This window comes from Hypomesus nipponensis, chromosome 18 (assembly GCF_054491055.1).
Source record: "Hypomesus nipponensis isolate SF chromosome 18, ASM5449105v1, whole genome shotgun sequence".
Lineage (NCBI taxonomy): Eukaryota > Metazoa > Chordata > Actinopteri > Osmeriformes > Osmeridae > Hypomesus > Hypomesus nipponensis.
The window spans coordinates 9642412-9663286 of NC_140378.1; the positions used below are offsets into that span (position 1 = coordinate 9642412).

The window sequence follows — 20875 nt, forward strand, 5'->3', positions numbered from 1 at the left end:
AGTTATTCGAGAGGAATCGAAAGATATTGTCATCAGATCAAGTAAGTATATCCTTTCAGAATGTTATAAAACGTTTTTAACACTAGATATACTAAAGATATGGCAAATTGTCTTTGATTGCAGAATTATTCATCGTTTTGGTTAAACTCTGCCACTATGGAATTTGAAAATGCGTCCTGTGGAATTTGGAAATGAGGACAGTTTTTTCTTTTGTGCATATTTGAATTATACATTCAATAACTATTATATATCATATGAGTATATCTGATTATGATCTTGATTAGCCAATTGTTCAAGGAATGAATAGCTTTCAAAGTACCCCAGTATGTTCCTCATAAGGCTATCAACACTGTACTGTAATAGCTGAATTTAATATATTGATTGTGCTCCAAGATGTCCTTGACCCAACATTTACCCATGCATGTGTAATTGAAGGTCAAACAGGAGTAAATTGTGTTTAATAGGGTAAGGGGATACTTGTGTCTATATCATATTCTGCTGAAGTTAAACCATATAGAGCACATTTTGTTTCTGAATATAGAATGATAGAAACTGTTATATCCCTATAGTCATGGCTGTGGATCTGGATGTGGTGAACTTGTTTGTCATTGCTGGTGGAACATTGGCCATTCCCATTTTGGTTTTTGTCGCCTCCTTTTTTCTCTGGCCCTCAGCCCTCATCAAAGTTTACTACTGGTAAGACCTAGAGGCTGTAACCATGTCCTTCAGTTTGTGTCATCTATCATGTGTTAGAATAAGCACATACATAACCAACATACACAAGGCAACACACACATAACCAAATCTCACCCCGAATACAAACTCTATATTTGTTGTTGCCAAATCATGTGTGCTATACAGACAGCAATCAAATGATCTTGTCATCTGCAGGTACTGGAGGAGGACCCTGGGCCTGCAGGTGCGTCATGCAGAATGTGGAGGCTACCGCTTCTGCTACTCCTACAGAGGGAAGCCAGGCACCAGACCATCACTCCTCATGCTGCATGACTTCTCAGCTCACAAAGACACATGGCTCACTGTGGTCAAGGTATGGTCATTCATCTGTATCTTATTCTCACTAAATAGGGTCAACTTGAGGGTCACAAGTACTTGTCTGTATTCATGTTGTTCAGTATCTGCCCAAACACCTGCACATACTCTGTGTGGATATGCCTGGCCATGAGGGAACCACACGCACCAATGCAGAGGACTACTCCATCCAGGGCCAGGTTAGAAGGATACATCAGGTGGGTTCTGCTGCTGTTACCATAATAGCTTCCTCTATATTAGTTTGTGTATACACTGTATTTACCATCCTCGGTATAGATTTGAACCATTTTAATTAAGTAAAAGTTGTAGTACATGTACAGCATTGTATCAGAACAGCTAATCAGACAGAGAATAATGGAAGCTTTTTCTACTTTGGTAGTTTGTGGAGACAATTCGCCTGAACAGGAAGCCCTTTCATCTGGTTGGAACCTCAATGGGGGGCAATGTGGCTGGGGTGTACGCTGCCTGTTACCCCTCAGACATCTGTTACATTACTCTCATCTGTCCTGCTGGTCAGTGTAGATAACATTGTCTTCTTCTGATTGTTTTGAGAGAGAAAAAATATGTGAATGAAACTCAATCAAACACACATCCTTATCTTGCAGTCATTAATAGTAACCATTTATTTTCCTCCTTGAAGGTATACGGTACCCCAGTGAGACCAAATTTGACAATCATCTCCAGGACCTGGAGCACAGTCAATATAGTCTGGGCAACCCTCTGATTCCATCCACACCTGAGGATATGGAGGACATGCTCAGACTGTGCTCACACGTCCGCTTCAAGATCCCACAACAGGTGGGATTCTAGTGATCCACATTCAACCAACCTTGTGTCCAAGCACACTCTACTCCTAAATTATATCGGAGGTTTATCCATTCAAAATAAGAATCTGTTGAATTCCTGTATTAACACCTTTTATTTATTTTTCTATTTTTTTTTATTTTTTTTTATTAGATTCTTCAGGGATTGGTGGATGTTCGGCTTCCACATAATGACTTTTATCATGAAGGTCTGAAAAAGACAATTAACCATTGAAGCTTTCTCTATTTTATATGGCCAATGATTGATTGCCTCAGAAATTGTACACTTTGTCTTAATAATCTTTCATATTTTTCAGTTTTTATGGAGATTGTTGGTGAGAACTCCAAGTATGCCTTACAGGAACATTTGCATCTCATCACTGCCCCTTTGCAAGTTATATGGGGAACACGGGATCAAGTAATTGGTCACCTAAAATAACTTAAATTGGAGAATGCTGAAAGCTGATCAATTGTAATTAGATTGTAACAGTGTCTAATTTCCTGTGCCTGAGGTGGTGGATGTGTCTGGAGCTGCTGTGCTTGCAGAGGCCTTGACAGGGCCTTGCAGAGTGGACATACTGGAGAACTGTGGCCACTCGGTCGTCATGGAGAGACCTCGTAGGACAGCCAAACTCATCATGGAGTTCATCATCTCCCAAGGCACCAGTGGCAGCACCAAGAAACACTCATGAGAACCAATGTGGTGACATGAAAGTAATTGGCTTGTTTCATCCTCTGTTAGTTTTTAAGTTGTTCTTTTGTATTTTTAAATCCCTTAATATAAAGCCAAACCGTATTTTAATTGACAATTCAGTATAAATGCATTGATGATTGTCGCGATTGATGATCATAAAAAAAATAAAAACAACTATATTTGCAACCCTATCATTTTATTAAACACCCTCATTTAGATAAGTATGAGGCCCAGATGGCCATAAAGCTCAATGGTGCATATTTATGCAATTGCAAGTCGCCCCAGATTGTCTAAACACACCTCCATTCTTGATAGTGATTACTAAACGAGGACGCATGTGAGAAAAGACTATACTGAAATAGAACGCACCCTTGGTTGTCCATATGGACATATGCACGCAAGCTGTAGAGTGCGCTGCAGTACTGAAGAAGGCCTGATCTCGACTGCTTGATTCCCATTAAATTAAGGACGTTATAATACATGCACCGCGTAAAAAGTAAACTTATCGATTTAAAGATTTGATTCGGCACTCTAAATTAATCACACCACTCCCACTGTTTGCTGCTTTGTGCAAGAGTACCAGTTCGGTATTTTGAACGGTGCTTATTTATCATTCAGGGTATGTATTATTCAGCTCTGTGAAACACACTAGTAGATTCGCCACCATGAAAATAATAACAAAAGATTCGCAGATAATAATATAAATACATTTATCTAAGCCTTTATTGAATGCTATAACATCATGTACAAAACTGGAAAGATGTTAAAAAACATTCGCATGGATTTATGTCTGCAATAGCTGCAAGAAACAACCCGTTCCCCCATCTGACGAATGTGCCCACGCGCGCCAATGGCGTACAATGATGGCTACCCCTTTTGTTCGTTTGAGTTCCTGAATTATTCCTACCACAATGAAAATGCTGGGATATTGTGTTATTTTTAAAACAATTTCACACTAGCCACGATTTTTGTGGTCACATTTAGTTTCCAAACATTTACTAAATTGATCTATAGCCGCCCCTTTTACCGCTCTGGTGTGAGAGCTTTTGCAGCACGCAACGTTGAGGAGCCTTGAGTAGTAAGTGTTTTATTAATCCACAGCATTGGTTGTTCTGTGTCGTATTTGTAACGTGGGCTTTTTGAATGCTATGGTGTTGATTGTATTTTGATTGCATGTTGATTACGCTTTGAGTTCAAACATTAGGACCCTATCATGGCAAACGTAAGGAGATCCAATAGTAGGCTTGATCCTAATGTTCATGACAGTACAGTTAATAAATATATAAATTCCTCTCAATGTCTATGGATCAGCAGTGGTTTTCAAAACCATATTTTTCTTTTACGAGCTATAGATCAACCTAAATTCTCATCACAGCAAAACATAGCCTGTTGTGAAGTATCTGGAAAAGGGTGATGTCATATTGTGGAGGGAAACATTGTAGCAGTGAGCTACAGTAAGAAGCTATTACAATGTAACAAGGATTGTTGACAAGATTCATAACATTGTTGCCCAGGGTTCTATCAGAGTACATGTGCCTTTAGAGACGACTTCAGTAGTAGCCTTGGTGATCTGTATGTTCTGGGTTGTTGGATGTAAAGCACGTGAATATAACCAACATATAAACATTACGATAACTATATTCAAATATATATATAGCCTATAGTAGCCTACATCCGATCGAAACACAGACACATTTAGTTAGTAAGTTAAACGTATTGTGTGTCCAAGTTTTCTTCGAGGGATAACAATGTTTGAGTGTACATGTTTGGGCTTCATAATTGTTTGGATAGAACGTATTTATTTGTAACATAGCTTGCTAGCATCCTGTCCGTTATGTAGGAATTCAGTTATTCCGATTTCAGTCATGTTGACCACGTAAACAAATCAACAGACATGGGGCAGGTATAACGTTGTGTGAGAATATATCTTAGAGCTAGCTAGTTTATTCCTCAAGAAAGTTTTTGATAGGTTTTGCAAATAGCAAACTGTTGAATAATTGGAACTAAGCATTTCGTTTGTTGCCATGGAAAAGTTGACAGTTACCACGTGCACACATGGGTCTCAACATATAGGCCTACAGTTTATTTCTGGCATGGCTGCCAGAATAGTATCCTTTTACTTAGCTATCACAAACATGACTTGCTTTTGTGAATGTGTACTCGATTTGCATCTGGAGTGAGCATAAATGTTGGATACATTTCAATGTCTCTGTGTTCCAGATGTAAGCTTGAATATCTGCTGTCCCAGCAGTGGCCGGTGGCACAATGGGGCTGGACTTTGACGTGAAGACTTTCTGTCACAATCTGCGAGCCACCAAACCCCCTTATGAGTGCCCAGTGGAGACATGCCGGAAGGTGTACAAGAGTTACAGTGGTATTGAGTACCACCTGTACCACTATGACCATGACAATCCCACTCCTGCACAGGGCATGCCCCAGAAGAGGAGGAAGGGCCGGCCCCCTCGTGTGTCGCTGATTGGGTCAGGAGATGGGGAGGGTGGAGTGGGGAAGGGATGTGGCTCAGGGATGGGTGGTCAAGGAGGGACCACCCCTGGTAGTCCGAACAGGTCAGAGCGGTCTCACTCCCCAGGCAGGGAGACCATGACCTACGCCCAGGCCCAGCGCATGGTGGAGCTGGAGATCCACGGACGCATCCACCGCATCAGCATATTTGAGAACATTGATGTGGTGTCGGAGGATGACAGTGGAACAGAGGACCCTCCGTCCTCTGGTGGGGGTGGGGGAGGGGCGTGTAATGGGGGAGACAGTGGGGCAGGAGGGAGCGAGACAGGGGGGAACGGAAAGGACAGACCAGACACCCCTGCTGCTAATGGAGGCAAGGGAGCCACTCCTAAGTCGGGTAAGCACAAGAGTAAAGAGAAGAAGAAAGAGTCCCACCATCACAGCGCTTCTTCTGGGCCAGCTGTCAAACTACCTGAGGTGGTGTTCAGAGAGCTGGACCAGGACAAACCAGACGCCCCCCCACGGCCCTCCTCATACTACAGGTCAGTAAGCAGGCTTGCTTCGGTGTTTCCTGACCTGACATGCCTGCTAAGAAACTATCAGTTCCATTACTGTTGTCTGGCCCTGACTCATCCTTTCCCTCTGTCTCTGTTCCTTTGTTTCTGCCCCTCTCTCTCTCTCTCTCTCTCTCTCTCTCTCTCTCTCTCTCTCTCTCTCTCTCTCTCTCTCTCTCTCTCTCTCTCTCTCTCTCTCTCTCTCTCTCTCTCTCTCTCTCTCTCTCTCTCTCTCTCTCTCTCTCTCTCTCTCTCTCTCTCTCTCTCTCTCTCGTTGTCTCTCTGTCTCTGTGTCTCAGATACATAGATAAGTCAGTGGAGGAGCTGGATGAGGAGGTGGAGTATGACATAGATGAGGAGGACTACATCTGGCTGGACATCATGAACGACAAGCGTCGCAGTGACGGTGTGACCCCCATCCCTCAGGAGGTCTTTGAGTACCTCATGGACCGGCTCGAGAAGGAGTCCTATTTCGAGAGTCACAACAAGGTGGGTTAGGCTCCACCTTCTGTCTTTCTCAGTCTATTTATCTCTCACTCCATGTAGTGGATAGTCTACTTTCCTCTGAGGGCGAATATGAGCTGGAGATGTCAAGGTGCCTCTTGTATCTTCTCCAGGCCGACCCCAGCGCTCTGATAGACGAGGATGCCGTGTGCTGCATCTGCAACGACGGAGAGTGCCAGAACAGCAACGTGATCCTCTTCTGTGACATGTGTAACCTGGCCGTGCACCAGGAGTGCTATGGCGTTCCCTACATCCCAGAGGGACAGTGGCTGTGCCGGCGTTGCCTCCAGTCGCCCAGCCGGGCAGTGGACTGTGCCCTCTGCCCCAACAAAGGAGGGGCCTTCAAACAGACGGACGACGCCCGCTGGGCCCACGTGGTGTGTGCCCTCTGGATCCCAGAGGTGAGTGGTGGATTTAGGTCGCGTGTGCTCAAGGGTGTCCTACTCATATGGCTGCATGGCCATACTCAGCCTGGGAATGAGGTTTACCCCTTTTGTGCAATGGCAGTGTCCCCCCCTGCTCACCTCCTGATCTCCCCTCTACAGGTGTGCTTCGCCAACACAGTCTTCCTGGAGCCCATCGACAGCATCGAGCACATCCCCGCCGCCCGATGGAAGCTCACCTGTTACATCTGCAAACAGAGGGGCTCCGGCGCCTGCATCCAGTGTCACAAGGCCAACTGCTACACCGCCTTCCACGTCACCTGTGCCCAGCAGGCCGGCCTTTACATGAAGATGGAGCCGGTCAGAGAGACCGGGGCCAACGGGACCTCCTTCAGCGTCCGCAAGACCGCCTACTGCGACATCCACACCCCTCCGGGCTCGGCTCGCCCCCTTGGGGGGGTGGGAGGGGCCAGCATGGGCTCCTCCCACAGTGAGGGGGAGCTGGACGATGATGACGAACCCAGCATCGGCCATGACGATGACTCCAAGGGCTGGAGTTCTGAGCGGGCCAAGAGGGCCAAGGCCAAGTCAAGGCTAAAGATGAAGAGAGCTAGAAAGATCCTGGCTGAGAAGAGGAATGCTGCGCCTGTGGTGTCTGTGCCCTGTATACCCCCCCACAGGTAGACTTACATGAGGACATACATGCATGATCCTCTATCTGACCGTTCCACAGGTTTCTAACATGATTTGCTATGCCCCCTCCACCACCAGGCTCAGTAAGATCACCAATAACCTGACGGTCCCCAGGAAGAGCCAGTTCATGCAGCGCCTGCACAGCTACTGGACCCTGAAGAGGCAGAGCCGAAATGGCGTCCCCCTGCTGCGCCGGCTCCAGACCCACCTGCAGTCGCAGCGCAACGCCGACCAGCTCCAGCCCCAGCCGCCGCAGTCCCAGCTGCCCATGGTAATCCCCCACAGCGGACGGCTGTTCCTCCGCAGTGTCTGCCGTAAAAGGGGCATTTCTGAGTGTGTGTGCGATCTGCCCATCTTATTGGACCTTCACTCTCTCTCTTGTGTTTTGCCCGTGTGTTGGAGCTTCAGCCGGACAGTGAGGAGAAGCAGTCGGCCTTGAAGGAGCAGCTGAAGGCCTGGCAGAGGCTGAGACATGACCTCGAGCGAGCCAGACTGCTGGTGGAGCTCATTCGCAAGAGGGAGAAACTCAAAAGGGAGACGGTGAGACGTGCACAGAGCAGGAGTGTACGCACGCACGCAGTCACGAGTCACCGTGTTGCAAAACACGTACTCGCGGAAGTGTTTGCGCAAGGGAGAGGTGTGCTTGGAGTCCGTGTTGACCTTATCGCGTGTGTGTGGGCGTGTGTTTAGATCAAGGTGCAGCAGATGGCGCTAGAGATGCAGCTGACTCCCTTCCTGGTGCTGCTCAGGAGCACTCTGGAGCAGCTGCAGGAGAGAGACACCAGCAACTTCTTTACTGAGCCTGTGCCCCTGGCTGAGGTAACACACACACGCATGTGCACAGGTTACTGATAGAGAAGGGTTAGGATGAATCAATCCTAACCTCTGACTGTCTCCAGGTTCCTGACTACCTGGACCATATCGAGAGGCCAATGGACTTCCAGACCATGTGGAACTGCCTTGAGGAACACCGCTACCTCACCTTTGAGGCCTTCGAGGCAGACTTTGGCCTCATAGTCAACAACTGCCTCAAGTACAATGCTAAAGACACTGTATTCTATCGTGCCGCGCTGCGCCTGAGGGAGATGGGCGGAGCCGTGATTCGGACTGCCCGCCGTCAGGCAGAGCGAATAGGGATTGAATATGAGTCAGGCATGCACCTCCCCCGAGAGCCCAGCCCGGACAGTCAGCATGAACGAGAACGGGAGCGAGAGAGGGAGCGAGACAGAGAGAGGGAACAGGAAAGAGAGAGGGAGAGGGAGCGGGAGCGAGACAGGCCGCTCTCCTCTAATGAGGAAGGTGAGTTGGCTGGGATCAACAGCCGTGACTCACCCACACACGTGCCTGCCTGCCTGCCTGCCTGACTGGTTGGTGTTTCATGATAGATAACGTCTCCCTCTATCTCTCAGACCTGCTCCTCCCTGAGAACCGCCGACGGCTGCCGCTGGAGGAGCAGCTGCTTTACCTGCAGGCGCGCTTTGATGAGGTCAGCTCGGGAAAGCACAGCATCGGCCGGTCTCGGAGGGCCAAAGCCCTACGGAAGGAGATGACCGTCATCAAGAGGAAACTGGCCCACCAGCGTGAGGGAGGAGTTGGCCCGGGGGGGCGGAGCTCTGGGGGTGGCGGGGACCGGGGTCCATCCCTCTCCCACCACCCCTCCTCCGCGGGTCACCATGACGAGGGGGGCGAGAGCAGCAGCCAGGAGATCAGTAGCAAAGGTGTGAGTGGGAGCACATTCACACACTCACCCTTCAACCAGGCTAAGACATACTCACACAGAGGATATGATACATGTCTGTGCAATTCTTCCTGTATTATTCCTAGTCACACACCATGACAGACTGTATAACATCCTGTCATGATTCATTTCGATGTCAACCCTGTGTGTTCCCCTCCTCTCCTGGGCAGACCTGAGTGTGTCTTCCTCTGCCCTGGCCTCGGAAGTGGGCCGCCGCACCTCTGTCCTCTTCTCCAAGAAGAACCCCAAAACTGCCGGACCCCCCAAGAGGCCGGGCCGCCCCCCTAAGAACCGGGACGCCAGCCACGGTGGGACGGGGGTGAGCCCCAGCCCCGTGGGCCCTCCTCAGCTGCCCCTGCTGTCCCCCCCCAGGCAGAGGAAGAGGGCCCGCAGCCCCCACAGCAGCTCCAGCTCGGAGAGCGACAGTGAGAACGACGACACCATCCTGGGTCAGACGACTACTCCCTACACTTTTTGAGTAGCGCCGTATACCTGGTTTGTTTACATTGAATCAATCATTAAACTCTCTCCTTCTCTGTGCCAGGCCTGCCCAGGAACGGCTTCGATGGAGGGAACCAGCCAGTGACGGAGAGTTTCCGTGTGTACAGAAACGAGAGGAGCCTGCCTCGCTCCAGCTCTGACTCTGAGTCTACTACCAGCAGCAGCAGCAGCGCAGCCTCTGACAGGACTAGGTGATACAAACAAAGGAATCATTGGAGCCTGTGTGTAGAAAAACAATTTATATGTGACAATATTTTAACCCCAGCTGTAGAGAAAACAAGATCTCAATCATATTATAGATCAGAGATGATGTCAAATTGATGCCCTTTCTAGTTGAGGTGAAATTCTTTTTCTCTGTGTGTCTCTCTCACCAGTACCACTCCATCCAAGCAAGGCAGGGGAAAGCCTTCGTTCTCGCGCTCGGCCTTCCAGGAGGACAGTAGCGAGGAGACGTCAGGCACGGAGAATGACTCGTACTCTGTTGGAGGATCACGGAGTGTCTCACACTGTGAGTCCCAAGCACACACCCACGCTTGGCACACCACAATGTGACGAGCCGAAACACTCACAGTAGAAGAGGAATAGCACGGTGTGTGTGTGTGGAGCTCCATAGTCCATGTTGCTCGTGTGTGTGTGTGTGTGTTCCTGCCAGTAGTGCGTGGCCGGGCCAGGTCGGGCTGCTGGATGACCTCAGATGACTACTCCACCCTGGACGCTCTGGACCTGGTGTGGGCCAAGTGCAGAGGCTACCCCTCCTACCCTGCTCTGGTGAGGCCCACTGCTGTTGACACGCACACCACACGAGCAACACAAATCTGCCCTTACTGATCCTTCCCCCCCCCCCTCCCCTGTGAAGATCATCGATCCAAAGATGCCCCGGGAGGGGGTGTTCCACCGGGGAGTCCCCATCCCTGTGCCCCCCCTTGACGTGTTAAAGTTGGGGGAGCAGATGACCCAGGAGGCCAGGGAACACCTCTTTCTCGTGCTTTTCTTCGACAACAAGAGGACCTGGTCAGCACAATGCTCTCTCTCTCTCTTTCTACATTGTTCCCTTTCTATCTCATTTACGTTTGAGCTTCTTCATGTAGTCTTTCCTGTCTTCCTGTAAAGCAAACCTCAAACAATCACTATGCAACAGAGCAGTCATGTTTTTGCAAGTATGTACCGGTATGCTACTTCAAATACCGAGAAGTGCAAGAACAAGCTGCTACTGCTTCTGGAACGGGGTCAGAGGGTTTGTGAGAGGACAATGAAAGAACATGCTCTTATGAAGGATGTTCACATGTGGTTTGGGTTTGAACTCTGTGCGTGTGTGTGTGTGTGTGTGTGTGTGTGTCTGCAGGCAGTGGCTGCCCCGCTCCAAGCTGGTTCCTCTGGGGGTGGACCAGGAACTGGACAAGGAGAAGATGCTGGAAGGAAGAAAGTCCAACATTCGCAAGTCTGTGCAGGTGGCCTACCACCGTGCTATGCAGCACCGCAACAAGGTGCAAGGAGATCCCAGCAGTGACACTAGTGACAGCGACTGAACACACACACACACACACTGGATTGGAAGCATAGATGGAAACAAATACTACATTAATTCACTATACAGACGTGACATACATCCACCCCCAGTACACACACATCCACTTCTCCTTCTGCCACTAGCAGGTGCTGGTAGTGGCAGGATGTGGTGTGTGGGGCTCAAGGTAGATCCTCTGCCCTGTGGTCTCAACACTCAGGGAACGATGCCAGTAGCACCGGAAAGTGCATATGCCCCTCGACACACTTACACACCTTAGCACAAACAGTGGTATTTACTCTGAGATGTAAAATATGTATTTAAGAGAATTGGAAATGGGTGTTAAGGTCATGTGAAAGCGATAATGTGCCCAGAATCATGAGTATTCCTTGTCTGTGGTTGACACGAGTGTTTAAGAAAAGGAGGGTTGAATTACAAAAAAGACATATACAAATGATAGATTTGTATATCTCTTTATCTCAGACATGCACAGCACACAGACACACATATTTACAAATGCACACACACACACACCCACCAAGCAGGGACGTGCAGAAATTCAATCACTCAAACAAGCTTCATATGCACATCCATCCTTTCTCCTCACAATGGTACCTCTGGTCCTAACACTTCTCTACACAACTCCTTCTGCCCGCCCCTGGGTCACTGTGTCCAGTGACCTTTTGTGTGGCACAGGGTCAGATGACAAGGCCAATCAGCTGTGAGCAGACCTCCACCGTTATTTATTCCGCTTCCCAAGGACCTTTGCTCTTCACTCCAGTAGTTGGACCATCTCTGGGACACTTCCTGTGCAGTCCTCTCCTTTATTCTACAGTATGTTTCACCTCTGTTTACGAATTTACGTTATTGTTTGTCTGTATTATTCTGGCTGCTGGTGAATAATGAGGAATAATTGATATGTGGATGTGAGAAACACACACCAGCCTCACTGTCTGTTCTAGTCTCAGGCCTATGGCTTTAGAACTTTTATATATACAGATTACATAAATAGAAGTTTAATAAAAAATCATTGAGTTTTGTAAATCTTTCGTCGTGGTCTGGTCTGTTGTGAGGGTTGTACTTATGTGCAGTCATGCAGTATGTTGTGAACAAGCATATCCAGCTCCACCCATCTATAATGAGTCCTTTTGCAGATCCTTAACACAGCCAGTGTTCTTAGACAATCCTGGCTTGTGTCCCACACAATTATTTCTCCTTTGTAACCCTACCAGATTATAAAGGAGAAAACTCATCTTAGATGTTGAACCTTTGATCCTGAATTTGATTTTCTTTCTCTGAAAAATGCATGGATTTCCTTGTTTTGAGCAGGAAGCTTGCTGGTAAAAAAAAATGGGATTATGGGATACTGGTTCTGTCTCACCAAGTAGTCCTACATTAGGAGTGAGTCAGAGCCAAGGTCTACTTCAGTTAATCTGTCTGACACATTGTTTAACCTTTGGTTTGTACATGCTCGCCCACCTTGGTGCTTTTATGTCATATCTTCAAAGGTTGTTGTTTCAGTAGCTAATGATGGTACGATGGTACACTTGAATAAGACATGGGTCATGTTGTTATGGAAACCTTTTTTTTTGTGTGTGTGATATCTTTTGATGCTCCAGGAATCGAAACTGAGATGAAACAGAGTTACAGGAACAGATCACTCCAAAATCTAAATAGCATATTTTACACTTACCATGTAGTGCTGCATATCAATCTAAATTGTTTTGGTGTGAGTTGCTGAGTTTTGGAGATATCGGCAGTAGGGATATTTGTCTAATACAATGCAACTACAGTAGATGTAGCTTGGCTTGTGGTGCTCAAATTGCCTAAAAATACATTTGAAAAACTCAACAGCAGTATATTTACCAGAAATCATGAACCAATGAGGAACAAAGTTGACACTGGTTGTGCCAGTTCCCAACTTTACAGCACTGCACTGTCTTATCTCTCTTGTGCACACAGACACTGTGAACAACTACTTCAGTATGAAGAGTCAGGTTTCACAGAGACAGAACAGTTCAAGTTTAGTTAGTTTACAGAGTCAAATTAGTCATGTTGATGCTTAGTAGGGTAAAAAACTGCTTTAAATAAATGTTCCCACCATCACAGATTCCATACACACCTCCACCCTCCTCCTCTACCTCTGTTTACTCACTGTCTAAAGGTTGACTGACACCATTTATTTTGTTATCATTGTTTCCTGAAACCCGCACCCCACCACTTCTCCAACTATAGGCATGTAGCCATAGTCTTAGATTAAATACTAAAGCAGGAAGGAACATGCTTGCCTATTTGGTGCCTCAGTTCTTGCACAAGCACAGCTGTTTGACTCAGTGTCAAATTGAGACACTTTCAGGGCAACATGTTCTGTTGCATTGTGTGTGAACTAAACCATGTCAATGTATGTCCCAAAACATCTCAACAACAAGTAAACCAGCAACACAAACGTCAAACATCAATAAACTAGTTAAAGGTATAAATGGTGTCTTAAAATAGCCACCCAGAAAAGGTGTGCGTTTTCTCAAATGTCAACATGGAAAACAATGTTTTATTTTTTAATCAATGCTATTAAATCCGGCCATATAATTCGATGACAGATGCGCTTCAATTAAACGTTGAGGTCTCGAAGGGAATCCTACTGCATATTTAGCTCGTTTAAATTTAAACGAACGAAGAAAAAAAATGTTAGGCTATAGTACGTTTACAGGATTATGAAATGTGCAAATATTTCAATAGGAAGTACAATTTTGTAAGCACAAGCTCGCTATTGGAATACGTGAAGAGGCCAGTATTGTTTAAGTTGTTACGACCTACGACTGTTATTCTTATTTAACAAGTTAATAATTCATTACGCTTGTTGTTCAAAGTAGCCTACCTATACGGATAGAAAACGTCTCGTACAATCCTTAATTCATTAGTTATTTCTGGTCAATATTAAACGAGAGTAAAACATGACAGTAAAGTAACAAGTCTAACGTTGCCTACTGAAAAATACTGAGAGCTGAACAGTGAAAATTGGACCACTAGTCGCAATCAAGTCTCTCGTTGCCTCTACTGCAATTACCGCCACAAAGTTTTTTGGGCTATCTGCAAGCATATAACCATGGCAGATCCCTTGGTCATCAGGGCCGTATATTGCATGATTTTACACAACAGGCTAGTCTTAATAGAGATTCAAACAACCGTCTTTTTAGCCATTTATGTTATTGTCTGCTATTTACTACTTGTGCAGGTGGCCTCTGTGGAAAAGCCTTTTAGGTTAGGGTGACCAGACATCCTCTTTTACCCGGACAAGTAACCTAAACAAATGACTAAATGTAAACATGTTCGGGTCCATAACATGTCAAGACCTAAAAAATGCGTCCGGCAGGGATTCCAAAATTGTCCTTGATTTTGCCTCGTCTGATATTTGTGTCTCCTTGGTCTTTCACAAACTATTACGCCCTTGCAAGGTATGGAAAGGGTATCCCGCTTACGTGCCACCTTCTTGCGCGAGCTCTGACTGTAGAGAGAACTGTCATTTTGATCAGATAGTGCGGCATGCAATACACGACCAGCACCCCCGGACCCCCCCCCTCCGGTCGACGCGATGAAGTGTCCTCTTTTTCACCAACTCAAATCTGGTCACCCTATTTTAGGTGGTTCTTGAAAAAGAGGTGGAGCCGCGGTCTGTGCAAATACAGTTTGCTACTACTTCGTGGGGGATTAACTAAACTAGTTCTCATTATGTAGCAGCCTATCCTTCGAGGCAACGTTTTTAATATGTATTGTAGTCCTCGGTGTTCTTGAAACCCATAGCGTGGCTTGATGTAATCGATTGAATTTACAAATATTCGGAATAAATATTTTAGTGAGCGATTTTACCTACATTTGCCAAAACAATAGGCTATGCGCACGGCTCTTGTTTGGTAAGAAAATAATGTGGACAGAACTGCGCCGGGAAGACTTGTGACAATGAAGGACGTTTACTGTTGATAAATAAGTTATACCACTCGGTTTTCGCAATCATGCTGTGTTGCGATTATAAACCAGTATTTGTAGTTTTATTGGTGTCTTTAGTGCGCTCTTTGACTGCAGTGGAAGTCGTGAGGCGCATGCATCTTTCCGCCAAGGGGGTAAGAAAGTCTCTCAAACCAACTATTTCACAGGGATCTGTGAAATACATCTAGATCGTAGAAAAAACTAATTTGTATGAAACAAATATATCAGTGCTGTATCTCACATGCAACCATTAATGACGTGTCGAACTACAGTATTAGCGTTATTTGACTCACTATGACATTATTCCCGTCTTTCTCTGCCCTTTATAGAGGCATTACCAAAATGGTGAGTTCAACTAAATTCTTGTACTATCTCATACCTAGGCATACAATTATATTCTAGATCCAGACAAAATTTGCCATATTTCCTTGGTTTTAGGTCTGATCTATAAATCCGAAGAAGAAGAATGTTTAAGTCAAACGTTATCTCTGTCTTGCAGGTTCCGTGAGTGGTTTAAACAGTTCCTCCCAGCTGAGTCTGTCCACTGTTTGCTTTTCTTGGGACAGTGAGAGGACCCCCTGTGTCCGGGTGCTGGCCACAATCGGTGCTACAGGTGTTTTTTGTTACTTACATTACATTAGTTTCACCCGGTCCATATTCTGACTCTCTACTTCTGATACAGTATGAGTGAATCTGATAACCCATTCTAACATAGTTTTCTAATCTAATCTCTGCTTTTATTTAGACTTCCCAAGTCTAAATAAATCCCTGGAAATTAACTCGAATGATAGAACCAGGACTATCTACATTAAAAGACAAAAACCTAAAGTTCTAAAGGTACATTTCTTGTATTTTCTTGTTTTGAAGCTATATGTTAGTAAAGTTGTAATAACACATTGCCTCTCTGTTCATCATGTTAAGTGGTATGATAACTTAGGCAACAAAGGAAAAACAAAGATTGTTATGCCTAAAGACGGCCCGCTAATTGTGGTAAGAGCATATCTTTTTATAAAAATGCACACACACGCATGCACACACACTAAAAATTTTGTATGTCTGGTACTGTAGTTGGACCTGGTGTTCAATTGTCTACAATATGCAGCAGAACGGGAAATAATTGTGTCCTTGAGTACAAATCCAAAATGCTCCATCTCATACACTGTAAAGGACGTTTGTTCAGGTAGGAACTAACTCCCAACTAACATACTGTTTTTCACTTCCTTTTCTTTTTATCACCCGTCATTGTAAAGTGTTCATACATTAACTCAATCTCACTGATGTCTGTTTATTTGTCTAAGGAAAACTATAAAGCAATATCATATTCAACATATCATTCTCTCATTCTGTGACCGTTGTACGGTCAAATTCAGATCCAGTACCGATGTTTAATGTGTCAGTGCACCAGCTGTCCAAAACCTTCACTGTGACTGTGGAAGCGGGACAGCCTGTTGACACCATGCTGTGCTACAGAACAACAGAAGTTGAATGCTCCCCACTGTCATTCACTACTGTAAGCACACCTGTGTTTGTGTTTTTTGTGTATCTGTGTGTGGGCCTCTGTGTCTATGCTTGCAAGGAGGATAAGAGAAAATCTAATGAACCCATTCTGTGTCTCCAGATTGAGCCGTCCAAGTGGCCATCAGCCATCCTCAGCTTCCCTTTCCTGCTTCCCTGTGTCTGTTTGCAAGTAGGTTTCACACAACTCTTACCACACAGCTAGTATCACACAGCTAATACAGCACAGACCTCAGAGATGCCTCCCTGATCATACTAGTCTGTGTCTGCAGGTTTACTTCACAGACCTGGACGCACGACGAGTCACATACTGTCCATTTAAAGATGGTTCACTAGGTGAGTGTAATGATTTAGAGATTTTAGTATCTGTGAGTATCAGATTATTGTGGTGGAATTTATGTGATTAAATGTCTGAGGTCAGCAGAATTAGTCTTTATCTGTTTATTCTTAAAATCATGGAGGAGCAGTTCTAAACAGTACCATAGATGATGTCTGGAGTAGAAAGGCTCTCTGAAAATGTCATGATCTGAGCACTCTTTTAAACATTTCTTCCAGACAGTTGCATAATGAGTTCAATAATTCCTGTATCTCAGAAATAGGAACTCCACAATAAACAAGAAAGTAATAAAGGAAATAGGTTGCAGAACTACAGATGCTCAATATTAAAAACATAGCTCAAGACAAGAAAGAAGAACTTGTCAGAGGAATCAGAGTGTAGGCAAAACAGCCCGCAAATGGAAACTTAAGCAATACTGTCTTAGGCCAAAAGGCTATGCTAGCTTTACAAAAGTTGAAACCTCAGCAATAATTGTTCCAGGCCAAGGAGTATTATAGACATCTTAGAGAATAGTCATTTTCTATTACACTATCAAATCAACTATCCAATCAGTCATGCTGTGAAATTAGTTGTGCTGTCTAATTATCAAACTCCGTCACTATCAGCAGGCACTGATGTTTGGCTCTCCAGTGAAGTCACTCTCTACGGTGGCACAAGTCTAGCCTGGGAGTCTCCCTGTCCCCCTTCTTACATCCAGCCCACTGCTGCCCTCTGCTGGAGGGACCAGGGAGCCACAGCTCGCTGCACTCCCATCATCAACTCAACATTAGAAAGGACAGAGGAGAGTCACAATAGTGTTGTAAGTATGAGATGATGAAGATGATTATGAAGAATGACCAGGAGAGTAGATGCATTTACTTTCTTCTTCCAACAGAAATACAATATATCTGCTGTGGACAAACACTCTCAGATGTGTGTGCAGGTAAGATTGAGGATGTATGTGTTTTTAGAACATGGTTTTTATTTTGTAAGTTGATCTCTGTCACAAGTGAACCTCTCCCCTCCCTAGTTTTCATTTCACAGCAGTAATGATGTCCAATGCCCATTTCAGGCAGGTGAGTGACTTCCTGGACAGAGGGGATTCTGTGCTTGTTTACATACAGTATACGTGTAAAAGTTGTCCTGATTACCTGAACATTGGTCTCTGTTTTAAGGGTTTTCTAGCTGGGATGTATATATTGGTCCTGGTTGGAAGAGTCTATATGTGTATCTCTACACCAAGATACCAGCCTCTTTTTCCGCCCAGCTCTGTGTCTTGGAGGAAAGTGGATGTATCTCCAAAGGACCTGTCCATTCCGCTAAAATGGTGAGTTTTGTAGTGAGTGGGTGTTGTGGTAATCAAGGAGCTCACTTGGGCTTTGACCTTCACATGACCCAAGAACAACACAACCAGGGACAGGTACAACCCAGGTTGAGCATTTATGAAGCAAACAAACACCAAATCAAAGTATGTATACAATAAATGTTGATTGAGGATTTGAAAATGGGTTCCTGAGTGCCTTTTTTCTGCTTTGAAGGGAGAGGTCACCAGAGAGACACACATGATCCTGCCACTTGCATTCCTGACTGATGACCTGTGTGTGCAGGTAACACAATCTTTATCACTACGTGGCTTTTTCTAATGTTTCCTTTCTTTCTTCCTTTTTCCACTAACCATCTCATGGTCTCTTCATCTCTATAGGTATGGAAATCAGATCCTGCTCAGCTTGGGAGACGAATTCTATGCACTGATTGTGAGTTAACCAAAGTACTCCACTACACAGATGACACACAGACAGTACACACACAGGAACCAGACACACACCCCTTCCCATCGTAAGCTAATGGCATGTGTGCCCCCAGATTCCCATAGAAGATATGGTCTCCTAGTTGTGGCAACCCTGACACTTCTGGTCACCATGGCAATGCTGGGACGATGTGTTTACTCTATGACCAAGACAAGAGTTGCAGGTCAGTTTCAAGACATCATGTGTGCGTAAGGGCACATGCATGTGTGGGCACCATGTTTACACTCTCACATCTTAATAACATTGACAAAGTACGATATGTGCTATGTACGTGTATAATATTTGTATTCCTATTCTTTCTACGTATCTATTTATTCTATATTTATTCCCCCTTCTCCCCCCCCCCCTCCCCATGTAGGCTGGCTGTCCATCCAGAGACCAGTGTTGCTGTTGTGCTCCTCAGAGCAGGCTGATCACGTGTCTGCCGTCTGCGCTCTTGCATCCATCCTGCAGGGGGAGCTCTGTGCATCAGTAAGGATGGCTCTGTGGGCCCACAGCTCTGGAGGGAGACAGAATGAGATTGGGGCTGGGGCTGGGGCTGGGGCTGGGGCTGGGGCTGAGGCTGGGGTGACAGAGCTGGGTCCTCTACCCTGGCTTTATGGGCAGTGGGAAGCAGTCCAGGCAGCTGGAGGAAAGGTGCTGATCACTTGGAGCCCTGAGGCTAAAACATCCTACAATTGCTGGAAAAGGGAGAAAACAGAAGTGGAGAAGAGAGAGGGGAATATAGGAGCAAGTGTGAGCAAGGAGGGGACACGGAAGGAGCCATCCCCAGTGACAGGACCCGTGTTCAGGGCAGCCCTGTCCTACCTGCAGGGGGCCATGCAGAAGGGAGGCAAGCACCACGGCTGCATTCTCGTCTATTTTCAAGGCTCCTGTCATGCCAGGGAAATCCCGAACGATCTCAAAGGCATCCCGCGATACTGCCTACCTCAGGACTTTGGAGGTCTGATTCAGGAGTTGGTAGGGACGGCCGAGGAGACTAGAGGTACTACTCATAAAAGACAGTGCTGGCCTAGACTCCTTTCTAAAACACTGTCATTCTGGTTGGCACGGCGACTTTCTTGCAGGCTCACTGCTTGGCTGCCACAGCAACAAACATGCTCAAAGACAAAAAAGAAGCCAGGAAAGGCATTTTCACAGGAAGTGATGTCAGAGAAAGAGTCTCTCAGTGGAATCACATGGCGATAAGAGCTGGAGTGTCAGGTTTCTCTTAATGTTGGGACAGACCCTTGTCTTCAATGTAACACGATGCAAGAGACAGAACATAAATGATATCGTGTCAGCAGAGCTACTCTGTCAATAGGCAGTATTCATCAAATCTGACTACTGATAAATACTTGTTTTGCCTACAGGTGACTGGTATGTAAATATTCCATGCAACACCTAGCATGTCTATAGTTTTGTGTGATCTGCCTTATCAGTTGAATTTATGAATACCCTTAGTGTATTTCCCCACCTGTAGCCACAGCTGAACAGGGCCTGCCATGTTAATACTGCTTACTTATTACAGGAAGTAATAGAACCATGCTTAAAAGGACAGAAGTCAACAACTTCTGTAGTTGGCTTAAAACTAGTGAACGGATCTGTACTGGAAATGCTGGTTTGAGACAGTATTATTTAAATAATCAACTGTCCTCATTATAACTGTTATCCTGAAGGAGACATGTGGGGTTTCCTCTGATGAAATGACTCACAGATCCCACCCACTTGCTCTAACTGTTGTTGATATGCAAAGCATCTGAAAAAAGGACAGTTTGTACTTGTGAAGCAAGACTACCAAACATATTGTGTTTTTGTATAAATCATCTTGTGGGGGGCAGGCGTGTGTTGCGTAGGCGGCCGCCTTAACTGGAAAGTGCTGCGGGATACCCTGGTTGACATTGGTATTTAGAGTAAATTATGTGCCGTTGAATTAGGCTACAGACGTGCTATGCTGCATTCCGCATTTAACTATTTTTTACATTGTACAACTACGTTAGTACACCTACCCTTTTTATGTTCTCTTTTGAACGTTTTTATGTATTTAATATTTGATAACAATCTAGCAAATAATGTGTAATTTACATTTAGTCGTTTAGCTTATCCAGAGCGATTTACAGTAAGTACAGGAACATTCCCCCCGAGGCAAGGGTTGAGTGCCTTGCTCAAGGAAACAACGTCATTTTTCACAGCCGGGAATCAAACTGGCATCCTTCTGATTAGACCGATTCCCTCACTGCTCAGCCATCTGACTCCCTAATCATAAATACAATCTTGTTTTCAATTGAATTATTAAAACATATTTTAAATAAATATCTAAAAAGCAAACTTATTATTATTTTAAAAATTGGCGTGTGCTAAGGACATAATTAGACAGTAATTACTGTAG

The 20875-nt window shown here is 45.4% G+C and overlaps 3 protein-coding genes across 10 annotated transcripts; all 3 read left to right on the forward strand.

Annotated features, from left to right (window-relative positions):
• Positions 1–571: 571 nt before the first annotated feature.
• Positions 572–2669, forward strand: abhd6b (abhydrolase domain containing 6, acylglycerol lipase b). Its single transcript, XM_084681438.1, has 8 exons — positions 572–696; positions 892–1048; positions 1134–1247; positions 1430–1562; positions 1691–1848; positions 2008–2062; positions 2171–2271; positions 2366–2669. Exons 1-8 carry the CDS (start codon positions 572–574, stop codon positions 2543–2545), a joined length of 1023 nt encoding a protein of 340 aa, XP_084537564.1. The 3' UTR covers positions 2546–2669.
• A 726-nt stretch (positions 2670–3395) lies between these two features.
• brpf1 (bromodomain and PHD finger containing, 1) lies at positions 3396–11931 on the forward strand. 6 transcript variants are annotated; one of them, XM_084680473.1, is made up of 17 exons: positions 4096–4249; positions 4768–5552; positions 5864–6053; positions 6182–6469; positions 6614–7131; positions 7223–7413; positions 7542–7684; positions 7835–7963; positions 8044–8443; positions 8554–8862; positions 9053–9331; positions 9427–9574; positions 9758–9891; positions 10036–10151; positions 10240–10394; positions 10726–10867; positions 11564–11931. In XM_084680473.1, exons 2-17 carry the CDS (start codon positions 4813–4815, stop codon positions 11564–11566), a joined length of 3885 nt encoding a protein of 1294 aa, XP_084536599.1. In that variant the 5' UTR covers positions 4096–4249; positions 4768–4812; the 3' UTR covers positions 11567–11931. The 6 variants fall into 6 exon arrangements, with proteins under 6 accessions (XP_084536595.1, XP_084536599.1, XP_084536596.1 ...); XM_084680469.1 differs by lacking the exon at positions 4096–4249 and adding an exon at positions 3396–3625 and having other exon boundaries at positions 10726–11931; XM_084680470.1 differs by having other exon boundaries at positions 7223–7415; positions 7547–7684; positions 10726–11931.
• Positions 11932–14601: 2670 nt separating this feature from the next.
• LOC146251987 (interleukin-17 receptor E) lies at positions 14602–20814 on the forward strand. Of its 3 annotated transcripts, XM_084680332.1 has the most exons (17): positions 14603–15002; positions 15198–15213; positions 15368–15481; positions 15614–15705; positions 15790–15858; positions 15937–16048; positions 16239–16378; positions 16487–16555; positions 16656–16719; positions 17326–17519; positions 17595–17642; positions 17730–17775; positions 17875–18026; positions 18238–18306; positions 18402–18453; positions 18563–18670; positions 18866–20814. In XM_084680332.1, exons 1-17 carry the CDS (start codon positions 14895–14897, stop codon positions 19693–19695), a joined length of 2283 nt encoding a protein of 760 aa, XP_084536458.1. In that variant the 5' UTR covers positions 14603–14894; the 3' UTR covers positions 19696–20814. The 3 variants fall into 3 exon arrangements, with proteins under 3 accessions (XP_084536456.1, XP_084536457.1, XP_084536458.1); XM_084680330.1 differs by having other exon boundaries at positions 14602–15002; positions 15614–15858; XM_084680331.1 differs by having other exon boundaries at positions 14602–15002; positions 15614–15858; positions 17329–17519.
• Positions 20815–20875: the final 61 nt, after the last annotated feature.

Coding starts and splice junctions, on each gene's coding strand:
- abhd6b (XM_084681438.1), top strand. CDS start 572: ATGGCTGTGGATCTGGATGTGGTGAACTTGTTTGTCATTGCTGGTGGA. Junction 1,248..1,429: donor AGGTTAGAAGGATACATCAG/GTGGGTTCTGCT, acceptor CTACTTTGGTAG/TTTGTGGAGACAATTCGCCT. Junction 1,563..1,690: donor TACTCTCATCTGTCCTGCTG/GTCAGTGTAGAT, acceptor TCCTCCTTGAAG/GTATACGGTACCCCAGTGAG.
- LOC146251987 (XM_084680330.1), top strand. CDS start 14,895: ATGCTGTGTTGCGATTATAAACCAGTATTTGTAGTTTTATTGGTGTCT. Junction 17,776..17,874: donor CCAATGCCCATTTCAGGCAG/GTGAGTGACTTC, acceptor CTCTGTTTTAAG/GGTTTTCTAGCTGGGATGTA. Junction 18,027..18,237: donor CTGTCCATTCCGCTAAAATG/GTGAGTTTTGTA, acceptor TCTGCTTTGAAG/GGAGAGGTCACCAGAGAGAC.
- brpf1 (XM_084680469.1), top strand. CDS start 4,813: ATGGGGCTGGACTTTGACGTGAAGACTTTCTGTCACAATCTGCGAGCC. Junction 9,892..10,035: donor ATCACGGAGTGTCTCACACT/GTGAGTCCCAAG, acceptor TGTTCCTGCCAG/TAGTGCGTGGCCGGGCCAGG. Junction 10,395..10,725: donor TTCGACAACAAGAGGACCTG/GTCAGCACAATG, acceptor GTGTGTCTGCAG/GCAGTGGCTGCCCCGCTCCA.